The sequence below is a fragment of the Armigeres subalbatus genome, chromosome 3, assembly GCF_024139115.2.
Source record: "Armigeres subalbatus isolate Guangzhou_Male chromosome 3, GZ_Asu_2, whole genome shotgun sequence".
NCBI classification, from domain to species: domain Eukaryota; kingdom Metazoa; phylum Arthropoda; class Insecta; order Diptera; family Culicidae; genus Armigeres; species Armigeres subalbatus.
In genome coordinates this window covers 51,139,008-51,160,120 of record NC_085141.1, presented here as the reverse complement: position 1 = coordinate 51,160,120, position 21,113 = coordinate 51,139,008, and the positions used below count along the sequence as shown (strand labels likewise).

At 36.6% G+C, this 21,113-nt stretch overlaps 1 protein-coding gene across 3 annotated transcripts in view; it reads right to left on the bottom strand.

Annotated features, from left to right (window-relative positions):
* LOC134227432 (zinc finger protein 704) overlaps positions 1-21,113 on the bottom strand; it is a 302,312-nt gene that overhangs the window by 180,282 nt on the left and 100,917 nt on the right. For 2 of the 3 annotated variants that reach the window (XM_062708925.1, XM_062708923.1), the window contains exon 2: positions 20,586-20,630. The exons of the other annotated variant lie outside the window; for it this stretch is intronic. In XM_062708925.1, coding sequence (XP_062564909.1) covers positions 20,586-20,630 — 45 coding nt within the window. The remainder of the gene's footprint in view (positions 1-20,585; positions 20,631-21,113) is intronic. 3 annotated transcript variants of the gene reach the window in all.

The window sequence follows — 21,113 nt, the reverse complement described above, 5'->3', positions numbered from 1 at the left end:
TTATTCATGAACAACGCTCAAATTTTAAAATACAGTCGACTCTCTACATCTCGATAGCTCTCTTTTTGTCGATGGTTTGCTTGGTCCCTTTAATCTACATACATTTTTGCTTTATACATCTCGATAACCTCCCTATCTCGATATCTCTTTATCTCGATGTGTTCTAATCATATTTTGTTCAGGATTTTCTTTCCCCATGTCGATATATGCAAAATTGTAGGCTACTAGACTACCTTGAGACAATAACAAACAAATCAAAAACAAGGAATGACATTTGTTTTGTTGTCGTTTTTCATAGCAACGAGATTTTTTCGATCTAGTACCCATTTCAGTTTTCCTCTCATTCCTCGATCTCTCCTTATCTCGATGGTCCCTTCAATATCGAGATGTGGAGAGGCGACTTAGACCCGGATTTAGGGAACATAAATGCTCCGAACGTGTTGTCAAAATCGAATGGGTTTGTATATAAATTTAATATATTTGTTCCAATTGTGATAAAGACAACAAATTTCCATACTGATATGATATGCACTGAAAGTCAATCAAATGAATGTGTTTGCTGCCAATTGAATCAATCGGGACTACTTAATTGACATCTCTGTATTCAATTGAGATTTCACAGCACTTGAGAAATGAGAAGTAAGAAATAATGGATGAAAAAGGAGGCGCACCCTTTTTATACTTCACTCTTCTCACTTTTCACAGCGACAATTGAGAAATGAGAAATAAGTTGTGAGAAGTGATAAGTGAGACGTCTTACTTCTCATTCCTCACATCTGTTAAACGTTTTTTTTAAATTTCATTATTCATCCTGTAAAAATTGAGAAGTACGAATTTAAAAGTGAGAAGTCTCACTTCTCACTTCGCACTACGCGTCACATTTCTCGCAACGTATTTTTCATTTATAATTTCTCATTTCGCGCTTCTCATTTTGCTTAGTGAGAAGTGAGAAATGATGAATGAGAATCATGAAATGAGGAGTGAGAAGTGAAAAGTCTTGTCACTTGCCACTTGCAAATTCGCACTTATCACTTTTCACAGTGAGAAGTGAAAATTTTTCCAGCAAGCACAAGATCGTATATCATTGCGAATAAGTGTACAAAGTAGAGGCCAGATACATACATTTTGCATGCAGTCATGCATGCAGTGGCTATATCGCCTTCACCACGACTGTTATAATGTTTCCAGAAACGCATTTTCACGAAATTCCACGCGGCGTTCCATAAACGAAAGAACAACCACACCTTAGGAAACGCCGCAATGTAATCTCTCAAATCTCACTGAAAGGCGAAAAGTGAAAAGTGCGAAGTGAGAAGTGGGACATCTCACTTCTCGCTCATCATTTCTTGCTTATCATTTCTCACATTTCTCATGCAGTGGGAAGTGTGAAATGATAAGTGAGATGTTTCACTTCTTACTTCTCACTCCTCATTTCTCACTTTTCACTTCTCACTGTGAACATTGAGAAGTGCGGAATGAGAAGTGAGACGCTCCACTTCCCACTCATCATTTCTCATCTTTCAAAGTGGCCCGTTCTGCCAAACGACTATTTCGACCAAACGGCGTTTTCGGCCAATTGTCGGCCAAATGACATGTTCAGCCAAATGATCTATTCGACCAAATGACCAATTAGGCCAAAAGACCTATTCTGCCAAATGACCTTACGGCCAAACGACTTTCTCGGCCAAATAACCTATTCTGCAAATGATCTATTCGGCCAAAAGATCTATCCGACCAAAAAATCTATTCTGCCAAATCACCTTTTCGGTCCATAAACTATTCTGCCAAATGACCTTTCCGGCTAAATAACATATTCTGCCAAATGACCTTTTCGTCCAAATGACCTATTCGGCCAAATAACCTATTCGGATGATATGTTCGGCCAAACGACTTTCTCGGCCAAATGATCTATTTGGCCAAATAACATATTCTGCCAAATGACCTTTTCGGCCAAATGACCTATTTGCAGACATCATGAAAGTACGAAAATGGATGAGATTGAGGAACATAAAATGTAGCGCACGCGAGTCTCACGAAGCTTGTGTACCTCTGATTAATATTGGTGAGTCGCATTGAGACATCTCAATGCGATCAGCTGATGCGCTGTTTGCAAACAGCAGCGGAGGTGCGTAAAACAGCTTGGGCGGGACATTTTCAATCGATAATATCGTCGCCTAAGTAATGCGAGCTATGCATTCCTAGCGCATGAGATGAGTCTCATGATTCATGAGACGTACATTGAGACACGCTCACTCAGTTATTTTATGCGCTCTAGCTTCTCTCGTCGCACTGAATCGATGCTACGTGAGCTTTTGTAGCTCATGGCACACTGTCTCATCCATGTATACACGAGAATTAAGAGACTCTGCCTATTTGGCAAAAAGACATATTCGGCCAAATGACCTTTCCGGCGAAATAACTTCTTCTGCCAAACGACTTTCTCGGCCAAAAGATCTATTCTGCCAAATGACCTTTACTGTCAAATAAACTATTCTGCCAAATGATCTATTCGGCCAAATGACCTGTTCGGCCAAACGACCTTCTCGGCCAAATGACCTTTTCGGCCAAATGACCTATTCGGCCAAACAACTTTCGACCTAGTGATCTTCGGCCTAATGACATTCGACCCCTCCCCCTCCCGAGTTATCTACTTTTCTTTCCTTTTACATCATGCCCAAAATTTACCAATCGGATCCTAAAATGAAGAATCGATATTCGACTCTTTCAGGGAACAATGAAGTTGATCATTCAGAACGTGTCGGTTCTTCTTCCGACTCAAACAAAAATAGATGGAAAATGCTTCCTTGACTTTTTATTAACAGACGTTGCTCAGCCCAAAACATGTCTTAAACGTCGTAAACACAAAAATATAAGTTTTACTAACTTAGACTATTATTAGAATTTATATAACATCGGTTCATGTATTCTTGACCGATGCACTATCGTTTGCAATTATAAACAATGTAGAGCTTTAGGACCCAATTGAATGAAATTGAAAGTAATTGGCTGGACCGAAGCATTATTCGAATTACTTTTTTCGTTCCGAATTCATTCTTGAAGAAATTAACCTGACAAATGTCCACGGAACCTTTTTTAATTTAGGGGGAGATCTTCAAGTGACAGAGGCCTAATCCATTTAACGTACAATTAAAAAATTATCCCGTTTGTGTTAACTGCTACAGTGTAAACAAAAAAAAAGTAAGGTACACCGGGGCAAGTTAAAATGCGGTGTAAGTTGAAACGGAAGCTGTAATTTATATCTGAAATGACCGAATGTCCTGATTATTTTTTGCAATAAACTAAACGCACCTTCTGACTGCCATTCCCGGAAAATTGCAGCTACTAGAAGCAATCCCTGCCATTGTTTATGTTTCGCTCTTTGCAAAATCTAAACCAACTATTTGACGTGTCAATGAAACAGGTTGAAACAAAAGTTGAAACAACGATTCAAAATGTAACCCTCGCAATTAAAAGCAACTTTTTCCAGAATTAAACATTGTCTGTAAATACACTCGGAGAACATCAATTTTTAAAAAGGTCCAAACTTCTGAAAATAAATTTAATAAATTTCCGCCCATCCTCACAATCTTTACTGAAAAATAGGATGAAAAGGGGTCATGGTTAAACTGCATGGTCTAGTTTTGAGATTCTTAATCTACTTCTCCTTGTAATGGAGAGTGGTCCCTGAAAATTACGTATGTGACTTTGTTGTATACATAAGAGTCCCATGTCAGTTTTCTCTGACTTGAGTAATTTGCCGTTGAATTTTCCAAACTTGCTTTATATGGAGAAATACAAAAAAAAATCTAAAGACTGAAAAATAGAATTGGACATTATACAGTGTTGACTCGATTTTTTCACTCACTGATTGTGTTTACTCTTGATTTTATCACGTTTTCAACCCGATTTCGTCACCCAAAAAATAAATTTAAAATTTTATCCGATCTTTTTATTTTCGTAAATAATACCGCAAACAACAACGATTTCCATGAAATAAATTTTACCGCCTGTGGTTTATTATGAATGACTTCTGAGTACTTGTGAAGGATGCTGTAAGCATTTTCAACAAGAAATAACGGATACTGTGCACGCATTTTTTCCTTTTCAAGACACAAACTGATTCATAAAGCCTGTCCACGTTAAATTTCGGACTCTTAGATAATGTTCAATTGATTTATCGCCATTTCATCAATTTGGACGAGAGCTAAAACATGTTGAAAGCAGCACATATAGCGAAGAGATGGAGCTGTCATGAAAATGGATCGTCTCAGTGGTTACTAAATTTTTTCAAAAATCGCGCTATGAGATGGGTGTCCGAAATTTAACGTGGACAGGCTGTATTTGTGAAATGAATTAAAAAATCGAAAATAAAAAGTTCCGATTTGGTCACATGTCCTATTTTATCACCCCAAAATTCTCCAGGGGGTGATGAAATCGGGATATTACCGTATTCCGTATATAGCTATGGAAAAATTGAATGGACCATATTTGAGTTTTTTTTTTTGTGTAGAATAGTATCAAAATCTGGAATGTGGCTTTTATGAGAGTAAATATCAAGATGAGACAACACAAGTGGGATTTGGTTTTCAATTTTTTAGAACAAAGCCTACTATTTTATCAGATTTTCTTGAACAGGAGACAATTTTGAGTTAATTTTTGAAAGGAAATCAAAACCGTCAAAAATTTACATGGGACTCTTATGCGAATCCTGGAACCTTTACAACCTCGTACATTGTGAGTCTCACTGAGTACTTATATTTTGTTTTTAATGTGACAAAATTAGGTTCTGTATGTGTATAGCGCAGTGTTTCAACTTGCCCCGATATGTGCGGGAAAGTTGAAACAATGCATATAAAAACGAACAGTGGGTAATGTCTGTGACATAACCGCTAAGTGGACGTAGGACTTGACTTGACCATGCCTTTAAGGTACATAATATGTCCAAATTTCTCACATCAGCTATTTTGGATAAATAATCGGCGTTGCATACCATTCCTTGGCAAAATCTTCTCATCAAACCGAAACAGAAATCAAATCTACCTCGAACAAGAATCATCAAAAAAAAAAATTCAGGAAGTATCTGTCCGGTCACGTAATATTAGCCTCGAGTCGAGCCTCGACCTTCCTACTGAAGGACTGCCTGAAATAAACCACAAGTTGGCTCAGCAGGGGATGTAGACTGTATCTCAGCCCTTCCACTGAAGGGCCTTCTAATCCAAAAGGAGATAGCGACTGAAGGAGAACATTATTTTTAACTCTTAGAGCCTTGAAAAGGCTGTTTGCTTCAGCTAAGTGCAAAAAGTAAGAAAACGATATTTTCAAATAACCGCGATTTTCTAGTGATGGTATAAATAAGACTGAATGCTCTGCGAGCGAATGCACTTTTCTTTTATATCTTATTTTGAATCTTCTCTGCTCCCCAATTGGTGGCCCAATCAGCTAGTGTCTTGTATCCCGCTTCTTTGTCAGCCAAAGCGTCATCATCATCAACGCGTTCGAGAAGGGCTTCTTCTTTTTACGCTTGTTGCTCGCTGCTGGCGTCTATTTCCTAACGGGACTTTTTCGCTAGATACAGGCCAATTGGCCCTGACGAAAGCGAGAAAACAAAATGGGGGCCGGCTGATGCTTTTTTATTTCACCCAGCAAGGTACATAGGACGTCAATTTTAAAATGCTTATTAAAGCGTTAAAACACATTTTAGCCTAAAATTGTTCACTTTTTTGGGTTAGAAATTTAATTTACCTTCATATAGGTAACACGAAAGTTGAATTATTTTGATTAAAAAAACATGTGTAGATGAGGAGCCTAACATGTAGTTTTTCAAAATTCTAACCCTACGTATTTAAAAGTTTTCAACATATCACGGTTAATAACATTTTAAAAGCATTTTAAAATATACTTCACACTTAAAATAAATCGCAGATTTCTGTGAAATTTCACCGAAATCTCAACAGCAGAACTGTTTGGTGAATTATTTTACAGATTTTCGGTGGTTTTGACAGTTGAACAAAGAAAAAATCGCCGAAAATTTGGTGAAATAATTACCGAACAAATCTGCTGTTGAGATTTCGGTGAATTGAAGCAAAATTCACCGAAATCTGTGAAATGATTTAAGTGTGTTCCTATACTTCACCATGTTGAAAAACAGTGATTTCACGCACACGTCCGTCGCCGCTAGATGGCAACAGCGCGGCTGCGTCAAAGCGAATAAGCCGGGCAAGCGAGCTTAGAATTACAGTTCAGGTGGGAAGTACGTGTTCTTTTCTGAGACAACATTGTTAGTAGTAGAAGGAAGGAAACACCCGGAAATGGGATTTCGGGTGATAAGATTTAGAATTGGTAACATGGGACGATCATTCAGTCACCTTCGCTTTGTGTGCGGTCAGTATCAAACAATGTTTATCTACATATTTTTTTTATCAATGCCAAAAATCCAACATTTGATGCAAAATCGATTGATAGTTTATTAATGTTTGAGCTGTTATCGGTGTTTTTATCCAAATAAGATTATGTGAGAGATTTAGACATCTTATGAATCTTTAAAGTCATGGTCAAGCGAAGTCCTTCGTCCACTTCGCGATTAAATCAGAAAAATTATCCACTGTTAGTTTTGACGCTATTTATGAAAAATCACGCATAAAATTTTATCTCTAGAATATTGGATTTGGCACCCAAGTACAATTTCTATCCTGAAGGGTATTGAAAGCATTGATATTGATCTCTATTATTGGCTCTCTGAAGAACCGTTTGTTTTTTGGACATACATGCAGCATCATGTGGCTTTTCTTCAGCCTGTCTCGGCTCATCACCGATGCCGGCCGGTCTCGGCTCGACTCTGCTGCTGCTGCCGGTATCTGCTCAGCATTGCTGCTTTGTCGGGTCTGTATGGTGGACTGCTGCTGTACTAGGTAGGTTTCAGCTGATGATGATGGCTTCGATGGTGTCGAGCCGAAAAAGCGGTCGGTGCAGACTTCATTCCCTGCTAAAAGGTGTGAGTGCTGTTCAGTCGAAGATGCGGTTGCTTCGCTTGTCCCGGTCAGAATGAAAGGAAAAAATCGCGTTGCGCTATTTTATGGCTTCTCGGCAGACCCAGCGGCTGCTCATTCGCTGGTGTCTGCACCAATCAGAACGTGGTAATGGAATGATGCAATAATTATGCGGTACCCATATTTATAGGTTCCCTTGATCTCAATGTTTTTCATTGAAAACAGTTTCATGCCTATTGAAACAAGTTTTTCGGGTCTTATCAAGCATGGACATGAAAGGCATACTTGAAATCTGTCGATTGAGGGGCTTACCGCAGAAATTCGTCCATTGAGACGAACGCTATTAACGTTTAAAATCTTTCAACACAGCGTAACGCGGTCGATTTGAATATTTTGGAATGACACCCGGTATAGTAAAGAGAGACGTAAGTCCTACGTCAAAAATAATTTCAGTATACACAATACATATTTATAAAAAACGTTTGGCGTTGCTTATTTTTTTATAATCTTTGGCCAAACTAGCAAGCACCGCAAACGGATTCAAAATTTATCAAAGGGTAATTTTTTTACAGCATTTCAAAGTTCAACTTTGAAAAAAAAACCGTTTCAACTTGCCCCGGTGTACCTTAACACTTTAGGATTCATACGAACGTATTTTGATGATGAATTTTGGATCAGAATGTTGCGACTTACAAAAGTGTTCTCTCATACCGGACACTGTTTCGGCATGTTCCAAATATCTATTATTTTGGTAAAGAAAACATGTTTCACTTGCAATGGGGTTTGTAGACTAGTAGACATTGAAACGTGTTGCTAGAGGTTATTTGGCTTTCCAGATAAATTATATTCATACTTCTTAAGATTCCCACCTTTTTTGATGTCATCTTCAGTTTTTGTTGTGCTATTATTTGGTGGGATTATGATGCATCAGCAAAAAAAAATTGGAGACTGCCAATAAAGAAAACTGGGTTATAAGCAATAAATAAAAAAAATCCACAAATAATGCAAAATTTTCTTAAGCAATTGAGAATTTTCCACAAAAGAAAAATAAACCCGCACTTTTTTTTTGCTTTTTTATATTTCTTTATGGAAATTTCATATTTTTTTGTTGCTCTTTATCGTGGAAAGTTTTGGATTTTTTTTGTAAAAATATATTTATTTTGTGGAAAAATATGTAATAGTTTAAGGTGCTAATATTGATTTATTCATTGACGTTTTGATTTTTTTCCGTGAAACATTTTGATTTTGAATTGTTCTTTTATAATTGCAATTTTTTTTAAACTGCTTATTTCTTTTTGTTTTGTGGAAAATTCTCAATTGTTTATGAAAAAAATGCATTATTTGTGAAAATTTTATATTTATTCATTGCTCATACCCTGATTTTTTCATGAGCAATTTCCTATTTTTTATGGAAAAATTCAAATTTTTTAGGGGTAGTTTTTGTTTTACTCATTTAACAATTAAAATGACTGGTTGCTCATATGAAAAATCATGCTGTTCCACAGATCTAGCTGCTCGGGTACCGAAATTGATTTTTGATCATTTTTATATAAGACTTTTAACAAATCACGATCTTTGTGGAAAATATAACTACAATTCATCATCTCTCATAATCAGAAAGGGTCTGATCGAATTTAATATTGATGGTTCCAACCTTCAAATGTAAGATGAAGCAGCAACATTTTGGTCATATTTTTTAAATCGCGAATTTTTGAGAAAACTTGCTACATTGGGATCTAATGTCCGAGACACGTACAGAATTTTTATATAACTTCTGGTTGTACTAGGGAAAATGACGGCTTCTGCTGGTTTTGTTTTATTATTGTTAGATGGTTTTCTTTAACTAATTATGCTCAAATTGAGTCTAAACATGCTTTGCATATCAAAGAATGTTGTGGACAAATTTCATGAAATTTGGTTAACAAAACCTCCCTGATAATAATAGAACAAAACCTACCGAAGCCGTCATTTCACCTACATAAGATATTGAAAAAAAACCTCTAGAAGTGTTGTTGTGAGAAGTGTCCAGTTTTGGGAGGTGTCTGGCGCTGGGGGACCTCCCCCTATATGACCAAATGCCCACTTTAAGTAACACACAAAAAGTTGTAGATCACTTTGTTTACGGAAGACCTGTGTTTCAAATTTAATATTTTAGCGCAATACCCAGCATGAGAAACAATCAGGTGGGTTTCACACTTACTTTTTTCACACCTCACCCTTTCCTCATTGTTATAATTACTGAATTAATAATAACTTTCAGACGCTAATTACAATGCAATTAACTCAAACATGAAATAACAAAATCGTCGACAATGAATCGACAAAGGCAACATTCTTCAAACCGAACCGGCAACATGGAGCCGAAACAGTTGCAATCATTGCATTGCATTGCATTGCAACACGCATTTTGGGTATGGATGATGAACCACAGAGGTGCAATGTAATCTAATCGGCGAAAATCGATGCAACTTTTGAGCGATGAGGAATGTCATGGTGAAATCTATGGCGCAAAGACAATTTTTCCTAGTTGTTTTAGTTGAATTCAATAAATTTAATGAACTTACAGGTAGGTATCTATATTTTAAACAATATTTTTGAATTCAATTTATTTTCGTACTATGTTGTAAGAGTGTAAAACATTACATGAGAAAATATACAAACTTTTCACATCCACAATATTAGCGTTTTGAGGTCACAAGCACTAAGCGACTCAACGTGAAGATGACTTTGATCGAAGACAAAAATTACTCATGAATGACGCAAACCAAACCTACCAACAACGCCCACTTGTATGCATGACGACGATTGACGACCGGCCAACCGGCCTAAGGTATTTTCCATCAATTAAACAAGCTTCCGCTACCTACTGGCTCCATGGGAAACCGCAACTTGCCTGTTCATAAATACAAACAAAACGCAAAACGTCGCATGCGCGAAGCGCATCCTGGTAGACGCTGCCGCGCAATCCCCTTTGATGACCTCTACGAACGCACTGCATGCACCCGTCTACGGTCAATTCAACATTCGTGACATTAATGTTCTTGGCAAATGTATGAATCATGCGAATCCGCTGTCGAAATTCCGGACCATAAACGTGCCCCAGTGGTGAATCACTCGTCACGTCACACTCTCACCCACCGCGATATGAGGCGCGCTCCGATCAATCGTGACGTTTCCGAGAAAAATTTTCATCAACAGTATGTCACGTGGAGGAGTTGCTGGCATTGCCCAACCATTCGCGATCACTATAAATGAGGGAAGTACGCCTTTTCCCGCGGGCTGCTGACCAATATTGGAAGTAGGTCACTACGCCGCATTTCGTCGTAGCCGCGCCCTTCGGCTCAAAAACAGAGAAAACAGTGACCAACTTACGGCGGGAGTCGGTGCGCGCACGTGGGAGATCGAATCGCGCGTCAATTGCAGCCAGCTGCAACGTTTTGCAAAACAAATTAATAAAAACCCTCGAACAGGGAAGAGGTGTTCTTTTGGGAGCAAGGCGAACAGCAATGATTAACGTTTTGTTTTCGATTCTTTAGAGTGAGGCGTCATCCTGGAGCTAAATGTAACTAGTTTTGAGTTTTTTTTTTCAAATGTACAGAATTAGCCGAATTAGAGACAAATATAGAATGGAATATATTTGTCTCCACAAGACGCAAAAGTTGGCTTTTCTTTTAGCATTATTACCGTTTTGTGAGCAAATCCTGAGATTACAAGTGCGATTCTCGGTTTATAATATAATCGGAAATATAATCGATTATCCCCAAGCAAGATTGTTCTTCATGCAGTAGTGGTAGATGTAAAAAAGTCATCAATTGATAACTGTGTAAATGCCAATAAAATCCAACAGAATGGCAGTATTTGTTCCAGCAGAAACTTTGAGCCACGGAAGAAGAAGCAGAAGGTCATCGCAAAATCCCTGTGTCATTAATAACTATACGTTTACCAAAACCTGTCTTTTACGCTTCCTCTTCATGCTTAAATTTGATAGTTTCATTATTATTTTTATTTGTCGAAGACCGTTAGATGTGAGAGAACTGAGAATACAAGAATGAGAAAACACAATTTTATCAAACTATTGGATTGTAAGCAATGTTTGACGTACCTATGTATGTATTCGATGTTGCTTTCTTACGGAACAGATTAAAACTGACAGTGAAGCGAACAAATTTAAGCGATTATTTGATAATTGATCAGTTTGTATGACGCAATCCATGAGTAATGAATAATCGATTGATCAGTGGAAAATGAAATGGAATGATGATATTCGCAATTCCTTGGATTGACGATCATTTGTATGCATCGAAGGAGGAGCCATTATCGAAGTAGCTCGATCGCAATAAGTGGCATTTTGAACATAATTGTATTTAAGTTTGCCAAAATTCGCCAAATGCACGAAGTTGCATCAAACATGCAAAAGATCTTGCATACAGTGTTGCGGGCTATTTTATCTTTTAAAAAGATTATGTTAAACCGAAGGTGTAATGATTTGTCATACTATTTAAGCAAAATATAATGAGCTGTTACTCCATATTTAAAATATTGTGATAGAAAGTTATTTTTCAAAGGAAAATATGATAAAAATTAATACATAAAGTGTTCACAATCGACATACTTTTACTGATAAGTTAATAAAATATTTTAGCATCACGGCTCCGATATGCATATCAAACTAAAACTAACGAGAACCCAATGAATAACACGCCTAAAACAGACACATCAGCATGAATTTTGACAGCTCGTTCCTGTGCAAGTTGCTTGCTTGTTGTCTGCAATGCTAATTTTATTTGCAAATCGCAATAGGGTAACCGTACCCTTAGTGGAGGTAGCACCAATAGTGGAGGTAGTGGGGTTTTAATGGGATTTATCATATTTATACACTTTATGATGGTTTCAGTTGATGCGTCGTGCTTTAAATATCCTGTTAAATGCAACTTATCTGAAGATTTCGCTTGAAAAACTATTGAAAACAATGATTTTCCTTAACAAAATTGACTCCCTTGCACCTATAGTGGTGCAACTGTACCAATAGTGGCGAGTCTCATAAAAAACCAATGGATAGCACCACTATGGGAACCAACATTAATTTTTACCGCCATTAAAGGAACAGTGTACCCATAGTGGTGCAAGCAATATTTGGTAATTGTTGATGTTAAATGACATCTATCTCATTTTTGGTAGCAAATTTATTAGTTTATCTATTCGCTAAGATACTAAAGCTGTAAATTTCCCATAATTATCAATTTTCAAAAAATATTTTCTCCACTATTGGTACCGTTACCCTATGTATCATTATACAGGGTGTCTGCCAATAATCCGAACAACAAGACAGGTTTATAATTATTTTTTGGAACAAATAAAAAAAACAGCTTATTGTTATAAAGGGTTATAAGAACCAAGCTGAATTTGTTTGTTGACCGTGCCAGAAAAAAAACCACGACGGTCGCACGATTCTATACAGATACTTTTCAGACATTTTTGACGATTGTGACATGATTTCAAATGTCTCGGTAATATATTCGGTGTTTTGCGGTGTTTTCAAATCCGGTGAGTACGAAGGCAATTCTGTTTTGTTCGGAAATACCGGAAAAAGGCATTCACAACAGTTAATATTTTGTACATTAAATAACTCCCAGTATTCCCAGAATATACATCTGTCACAGTCTGCCGAGTTGTTATGTCCATAAAGCTACTGATTCAGTCCATTATTTTCTGTTTTGGCTCTGTAGAAACAAGCTGTCAAAATCTGTAAGGATAACTTGCAGACATCCTGTAATTGATTTTATTAAAGCAGTTCAATTTTCATAGCGCATTTCAAATCAAAAACAGCTTGCCAAGTTCAGATACATTGTTGTGACTGATGTGGTGCATATCAACTATCTGTCCAGTTTTATTTGAAGCACCAAAACCGTTATAAACAAGAATGGACAGTTTTTCTTAGAAAAAAAAAACAGAGATGTTCGAAAAAGCTATCTAGGGGGAAAGACAGCTTTGGCAGGTTTTGTTCTATTATTGTCAGGGGGGTTTTTGTCGTCCAAATTTGAAGAAATTTTGCCACAATATTCTTTGATATGCAAAGAACGTTTAGGCCTAATTTGAGCATAATCAAAAAAGCCCCTGCCAATTATAGAACAAAACATGCCAAAGCCGTCATTCCCCCTACATGATTTAAGGACAAGCCACTCTAAACGGAAGAAACGCACAACTGTCATTTTTATTATTCCAGATTTGCTGCGTCGTTAAAACATTTGCTAGTTGTGCGTTGCTTCCGTTTTAAATAGTATGTCCTTGCAAGCGCGAGTACATTTAGTTTTGGATTCCGAGAGGCTTGTCCTTAAAAATAATTTAAAAGCTGTTTGCCAGGCTTTTTGATCAGAAGCAAAATCTGTCTAAATAATGAAAAATTTCTATAAACATAGGAGAATTTTCCAGAAACTTAAAATGAATTATTAACAATTTGAAACTTACAATTATTAAAATTACAATTAAAGAAGAAAATTCTCCAAAACGATTTTTTATTAGGACAATAAAAAATTTCCGCAAAGGTAAAAAATCATACTAATAAACCCACTGTCTAAGACGATTTTAGTACTTCCACTACGTTTTGTTATCTTTACAGATACGTATTTCGACCTCAATTGGGTCAAAGGGGTGTAAGTGACAAAAAGTTGGTTTTGAGAAAAATGGGTGCCAATTTTTTCAATATTTTTTCGCTTCATACAAATTGTATGGAACTTCAAAAAATTACTAATTTTCTGTGAATTTTCACATTTTTTATAAACATTGTACAAACTATATCAGCATATTGCCGCAGAGCTCGAGAACCAAAGCATTTTTTTCTGCAGTCAACTCAATTTTGACCAAAATGTCACTTACACCCCTCTGCTTCTAACCCCCTCAATTGTGAGGTCGTCCTCGATGTCTCGTACTTGACTCGACATGACTAAAAGAAACACGTATCTGTAAAGAGTGGTGGAGTTAAATGGAAAGTACTAAACTCGTCTTAGACAGTTGAAGACATTCCACTAAAAGAGCTTAAATATTTTTTCTCAAACTTATAAAGTTAAAAACGAAAATTACAAACTTTTCCATAAAAACATTTGGCCATAAAGAAACAAAAAAAAAAAAAACAATTCAAAAAGTTAAAGCAATAAAGAAAATTTCCATGAAAAATATAAAAAAGAAAAACTAGCTGACTCGGTGAACTCGGCCTCGGTCTCGCCAAAAATTGATCAATTTTCTGATACAATTTTTTTGAGTCCACGATTTATCTAGAAAACAAATCGGTTCTTGAAAATGATCTCTAATTTTTTACATTCTTTTTTTTATATATTCTAAAATTCTACGCAAATTGTACGAAAACCCATTTCATCGAAAATATTGAGTTTTGATTTTCAAAGCATTCCAATTTCATCATAGCATTTTTCCCCACAAAATGAAGAAGAAAACGAGGATGAATTAGCGAAAATTGGGTTGTCTATTCTTGAGTGATGCGCGGTCGTGCAAATGCCAACTTTGTTTTATATATACAAGACAATAAAACTTTCATAGACGATCACTTTCTTGTCTATTGTTTAGCGTTCATTAGTTGAGGAGAATTGAATTATTTTTCCAAATCTTTGTGATTCTATTACTTTTTTGTGATTTTTTGCATTTTTTTAGACCAATATTTGAAAAGGGCGTATCAGCCAAAATTTATTCCTTCTGATTCTTCTTCCACATATATAGCTATATATGTAGACGAAGCACCAGAAAGAATAAATTTTGGCTGTAAATCTATTGTTAACTATGAATTATTTAGGGAAATTTTCTACATTTTCTATGGTTCTTCATGGGAAATTATTTTTATTAATGGCAATATTCTTGTATTAAATAACTCCATAATGTATTTTTATATTCAGAAAAATTCTCTCATGGTAAAATTTCTCATGGAAACTCTAAAGAATTTCCTTTAGAAAATTCAAAGAATTTTTCGTGGAATTTCTGCTGAAATAAAATTTCTAAACGTTTTTCCGAAAGTCATTTGACGAATGGCCACAAGACCGAAAGTAGCTTCGCTGAATATGTCATTTGGGCGAACAAATCATTCAACCAAGACCCTTTTGCCCGAATGTCATTCGGCCAAAAATGTCTTTTGGTTTAAATGGACATACGGCCGAAAATCGGCCGAACAGGTCATTTGACCGAAAAAGTCGTCTGGGCCGAATAACTAACTTGGCAAAAATGACCCCATTGACAAAAAAGTCGATTGGCCGATTATGTCATTTGGCCGAAATGATTATTAAGTGAAAAGAGCCTTTCGGGCGACGGCTCTACATTCTGGGCATATGCAAAGCAAAGTTTAGCTGTTTACCCTATCAATGCGAAGTGTTTCGGAAAACCCAAAGACTCCGACTTCGTACACTTCGAACAATCGTCAGCAGTCTGCTTCGTCGAGCAGCCTCTGCTAACGGAAAGCCACACCCGAGCCACCGCCGTTCCTGCCTCACAAACCAGCCACAAACCAGCTCTGGTTAAAGTATACTCTTCATCTGGCTCCAAGTTGTGGGCCCACGCATTGTTGGATTCCGGATCGCAGTTCAATTTCGTTCAGGAAAATATCCTACAAAATCTGAAGCATCGTAATTCAGAGGAATTCGTCCCAATCAGCGGTGTAGGTCGTCTACTTCCTCCAAACACACTACCATCATTCGCATTCAGTCTCACTGTGCTGATATCAAGGACAACTGGAAGTTTCATGTACTTCCAAAGTTGACATTGGAATTGTCAAATCACACTGTTCATGTTTGCCGATCGAGTTGGCCATCAGACGTCGTATAAGCAGATCCAATATTCGATCGATCTGGTACAATAGATCTGACATTCTACGAGATGGTCAAATCAAGAATGGAAGCGCCCTAGTATGGGTAGTATCCGGAAAGTGCCTGCTGCTTCAGTCTCAAATTTTGCACATACACCACCTAGTCCAACAATTGAAGATCGATAAGCACGGATCTGGGAAATTCTATCGTGTTCCTCGCTCAGTACTTGATCCGTAGAAGAAGCTGAATGTGAGCAGGCTTAAAACCCGATCGAAATGGATTCGTCTGGTTTTACGACTTAATAACCGGTTCAGACAAAAGATCCATTCGGCCAAATGAAACTCGGCTAGATGCCTTTTGCCTTAATGTGTGAATCGGTCAAGTGGCATTCGAACAAATGGCTTTCCGCCGAACGACCTTCGGCAAAACGACGGGAAGGGCCGTTCGGTCGACAGTCATTGGGCCGAAAAATATTTGACCGAAAGCCAAAACGTCGAAAGTTGTTAAGCCGGATATAGCATTAAGCCGAACAGATATCCCATTTGACCGAAAATGTTATTTAGTCGTAATGGACAACTAGTCATTTGGCTGAAAATGCCGCTAAACCGAAATAGTCGTTTGGTTGAATAGGCCATTTGGCAGGAAGAGCCGTTCGGTTAAATAGGTCGACATTTTTTGCCATATTACCAGTTTAGCGAATTTTGATCTGTTAGGGCAAACGGCTTTTTCGGCCAAATTACCAGTTCGGTCATGTCGCTTTCGGCCAAACCGTTTTGGGCCTAATAACCGTTTCGGCTAAATGTTCAACTCAGCCGAAATTGGAATTCGGTTAGATGACTTTCGGCATCACGTGCTGTCATTCGGCCAAATAGCTTTCCGTTTTTGCCAAACGACGCTTTCCCGTGGAATTTCCGAAGAATATCTTATGGACAACACAAAATTTCTCGAAAAAATCATCAAAATTCAGAAAAAAAAACTTCAATTGAAATTCAAAATTCCACGAAGAAATTCTGAAGAAATATAGTGGAAATTAGAAAAAAAAGAAGAAAAAAAAATCTCCGTGAAAATTCTTAAAAATTTCTTTAAAAAAAAAAATATAAATATATCGCGAAGCCGATTTACGCCGCCATCTCCGACAAAAACTATGGCAAACGACGCCATTGACGATATTCGGACAGCGCCGCACATCTCTATTTTATAATTTTTATGCAATTATTTATTGTTTACCATGATTCGTTCAGGGAATTTTTCTATTTATTTCCATTTTTTAATGGGAGATTATTTTTGTTAATAGCAATATTTATGTATTAAACTATGAATATATTTTTAAGTTTTAAGAAAAATGCTCTGTGAATAAACATTTTTGATTGAAGGCAATTTGATATGTATTTATTATAATTGCTTCCAACTAGATGAGCCAGACTTAGTCTGAAAGTCTTGCTAATGAAGAATTAATAAATGCTTCTATATCTCTTAATTGGCTGTTCATATTTTTTATTGGAAAATGTTCAACTCTCAATGGAAATAATATTTTATTGCTTTTTTTCTTCTATGTTTTCCGAACAAAGTTATTTTGGAGAAACATATAAAGAAATGTCTTTTAAGGATGGTTGTAATCGGGTATATTTTAAGCCAATGGAACTTTTTCGCAATTCGATTCAATAAAAACATTTTCCACTATATGAAAAATTTGTCTCATAATCTTTCTAAGAGAAACATAAATATTCAGAATATGTAGAAAATGAAATCAAAATGACAATGAATTGTTTTAGTTATTAATTTTATTTAAGTTATTTGACACTGAAAAAAGTTTCGATTTTCATTTTTTTCAAAAGGGGCTTGGGAAAATGTTTATGGTTTAAAATGTAAAAAGTCTTCTCGATTTGAGGCACTCTTAAACCACCTGAAACCATCACTGAATGAACTCAAATTTCTTAAATTCATGTGATGGCAGATGGCAGATTCATGTAGAGTTAGGATGTTTTTGTCTATTCTTCTCTACTGACTGCTTCAAGATGCATTTGTTAATTTCAAGCTGATTTGCTATTCGGATTGCTAGATAAGAATAGGGGGAAGGCGAACAGTGTTTTTTTGGCGACAAAATATTCTTTTCCTGACGATTTAACTCGCGAACCGGATGACCGATTAGCAAGATTTTTTCCCTAATCGATTCGTTTTGGGATCCGCAGTGTTTATATATACAAAAAGTTGGGGGGTAAATGGGTAAATGTAAAAATCATCAGAATACAATTTTAGGTCAGCTGTTGTGGAACACAAAATAAACGCACGGAAATTGATCTAGAGTTCGATTCATTGTGACATTTGCAACACCCGAGCAAAGCTTGGTTTCTTTCGCTAGTAAATTTATAAATAATCTATCTTATCCTGTTCACATACTTGACAGTAAGCTTTTAGGCCATTGAGATGGAAAGTAGGCTTTGAAATTAAAACAACATGAAACAAAAACAAATCGCCACCCACCAAGCGAAGTTTCTGGTGCCATTTTTATGCGTGTAGAACATAATTGCATAAAAAGTAGGTGAGTTTTAATTGTAAATTGCGAATAATAATGTAAGCTCAGTGAATAACAAAGCACATAACTATGACTTAGTTCCTCAAGGGGCTTTTTTTTAACTATTTACAGTGGTAGGGTAAAACGTGCTATCGTTGTGGTATGTTCTATTGTTGCGGTAGTGCAGGGGCCCTCCTTAGCCGTGCGGTAAGACGCGCGGCTACAAAGCAAGACCATGCTGAGGGTGGCTGGGTTCGATTCCCGGTGCCGGTCTAGGCAATTTTCGGATTGGAAATTATCTCGACTTCCCTGGGCATAAAAGTATCATCGTGTTAGCCTCATGATATACGAATGCAAAAATGGTAACTTGGCTTAGAAACCTCGCAGTTAATAACTGTGGAAGTGCTCAATGAACACTAAGCTGCGAGGCGGCTCTGTCCCAGTGTGGGGATGTAATGCCAATAAGAAGAAGAAGAAGTGCTAAAATAGTCCATTCTGCATACACAAGCATCAACAATAATTGTGGACCCGCTCAAACTCTTCGAATTAACCACAAGAACACCTTTTGTTTGACGAAATTCTGTTTAAAATGATGAAAAACCATATTTTTTGATTAAAAAATTGCGTCCTTTGAGCCTATTGTTGTGGTATCGCTCTCCATATAGGCAATACCGCAACAATAAGACTGACCTTCAAGAAATATCGCAACTGCGTCCTTATATTGCGGTAGTTTGTTTTTATTGCGATAAAAACAAAACAACATCACACTTAAAATAAATCGCCGAATTCGGTAAAATTTTACCGAAATCTCAACAGCAGAACTGTTCGGTAAATAATTTTACTGATTTTCGGTGATTTTGACAGTTGAGCAATGGAAAAAATAACAAAAAATCTGTAAAAAAAATTACCGAACAGTTCTGCTGTTGAGATTTCGGTAAAATTTACCGAATACTGTAAAATGAGTTAAGTGTGTACGTTTAGCTCAATTGTCGTAATATTTACGAAACTAGAGTTAATGAGCATCGTATTCGCCTGCTGCAATGTAAAAAAAGATAAACAGTTAATTTTTCAAAGATTTTTCGATATCAACTTTGTTTTGACGTGGTGCTTAACCCCTCCATAATAGGTCGTTTTACCCTAGTTTAGTTTCAATTTAAATATTTCCACGTTGGACGGATTTCAATTCAGGAGGTGTTGATTTAATTCATTATTTTATCATATTGTTTTTAGTTTGCGTTTCGATTCCCATTTTCTAGAGACTTTTTAGTATACTGTGGTGCTTAAGTGTACGGATTTCGATTCCCCACGGTATATCCGCATATCCACATATTTTGAATAATCATGCGACGTTTGCAAAAAATCGGCCGAGTTGCTACATAAAAGTGAATATTGTATACAATGCTTCTCATACACAAAGTGTCTCAAGTGCATCGCTTTACATAAAGTGGAACGATGAACGGGTTTTCTCCGTTGTACCACAGATAACAGATATTTAAGCTAGAACAAATTTTATTGAAAATCATGCGTAAACATTTGAAATGATATACGTTGATTCACTACTGCCATCTACTCAACTGATTGCGGAAGTACATACGGACGCAACTGATAAGTAACCGTCTAACGCAGCCAATACGTTTGACAGTTGTATTTTGGCTGCGTTTTACACAGTAATATGATCATCGCTCCATCTCCAAACGATTGATAATGGCGTTCCAAATGTTCGATGCATTTCAATCAACGGTTGGGAATATTTACACACGTATGTGTAGGAATTAAGATGAGCATAATCAAATATATGTAAAGATAGAATATTGGTTATGATTTTATTTTCTGATTTCGGTAGTAGTTTAATGTTCTTAGGTATTATATAGTAGAGTAATTAATAATAATAATATTGTAATAGAGTAGAGCAGGGGGAAGATGTAGGGATTGAGATGAGTATAATCAAATATATAGATTGAATCGAATAAGAGGGCATATGCATTAGTCATGAGTGTCAGATGCGAGTGACAGATGAACGGAGTCAGATTTCAGTTTTGTGATGTATTTCGCGGGAAGTAGTAGTGCTTCCGAGCTGTTGCGGATATTTTTAGAATTCATTGAAAACCCGAACATGCATAAGGAATAGAGAGAGATCTGTTTTTTAAGAATCATCCTTGAGCAGCGGATCGAAGTTGTCGTAGTAAATCTCCAAAAAACAGAAGGCAAAAACATGCAGTGTGTACAAAAATTGGGTGCAGTAATTCAAACATTGGATTTGGATGTATTATTATTAACCAATTGACTTACGTTAGTGGGAAGAGGCTGATCATCGTTAGTGGGATGTTTGCATACCTGAAACGAAAAATAACGAAGAAAAATTTGATTAATAATCAGTATTTTATTCTCCAAGCAACTTATTCTCCTCGTATGATATTTTATCATGATTTATAATCTTCTATTGCGTCTGACTTTCTATCTTCCCTCCATCTCTATTGATAAGAACTGTGTATTGTCAAGGGATTTAAAATTTCTAATGGGCATTCTTTTGTGCCTTATCCGCGTCGCAGCACATGTATTCAACCGACTGAGTAATGAGTCACTACCGAGTACAAGTGTTACTCATCATAGAACACAAGTCATAATGCACTACGCCACAGTTACTGCATTAACAGTGGCGACACTCGAAGAAGCGAGATGCATTTGTTCGCTGTCTTTTAAGTTAAATTATAATGAATTTATCAAACCCAAAACGTTTTTCAATATCTTACCATTTTCAATTAGGTCTTAGGTCAATTAGGTTACGTCAGATATAGAACATTTTTTTTTGTGTGCGTA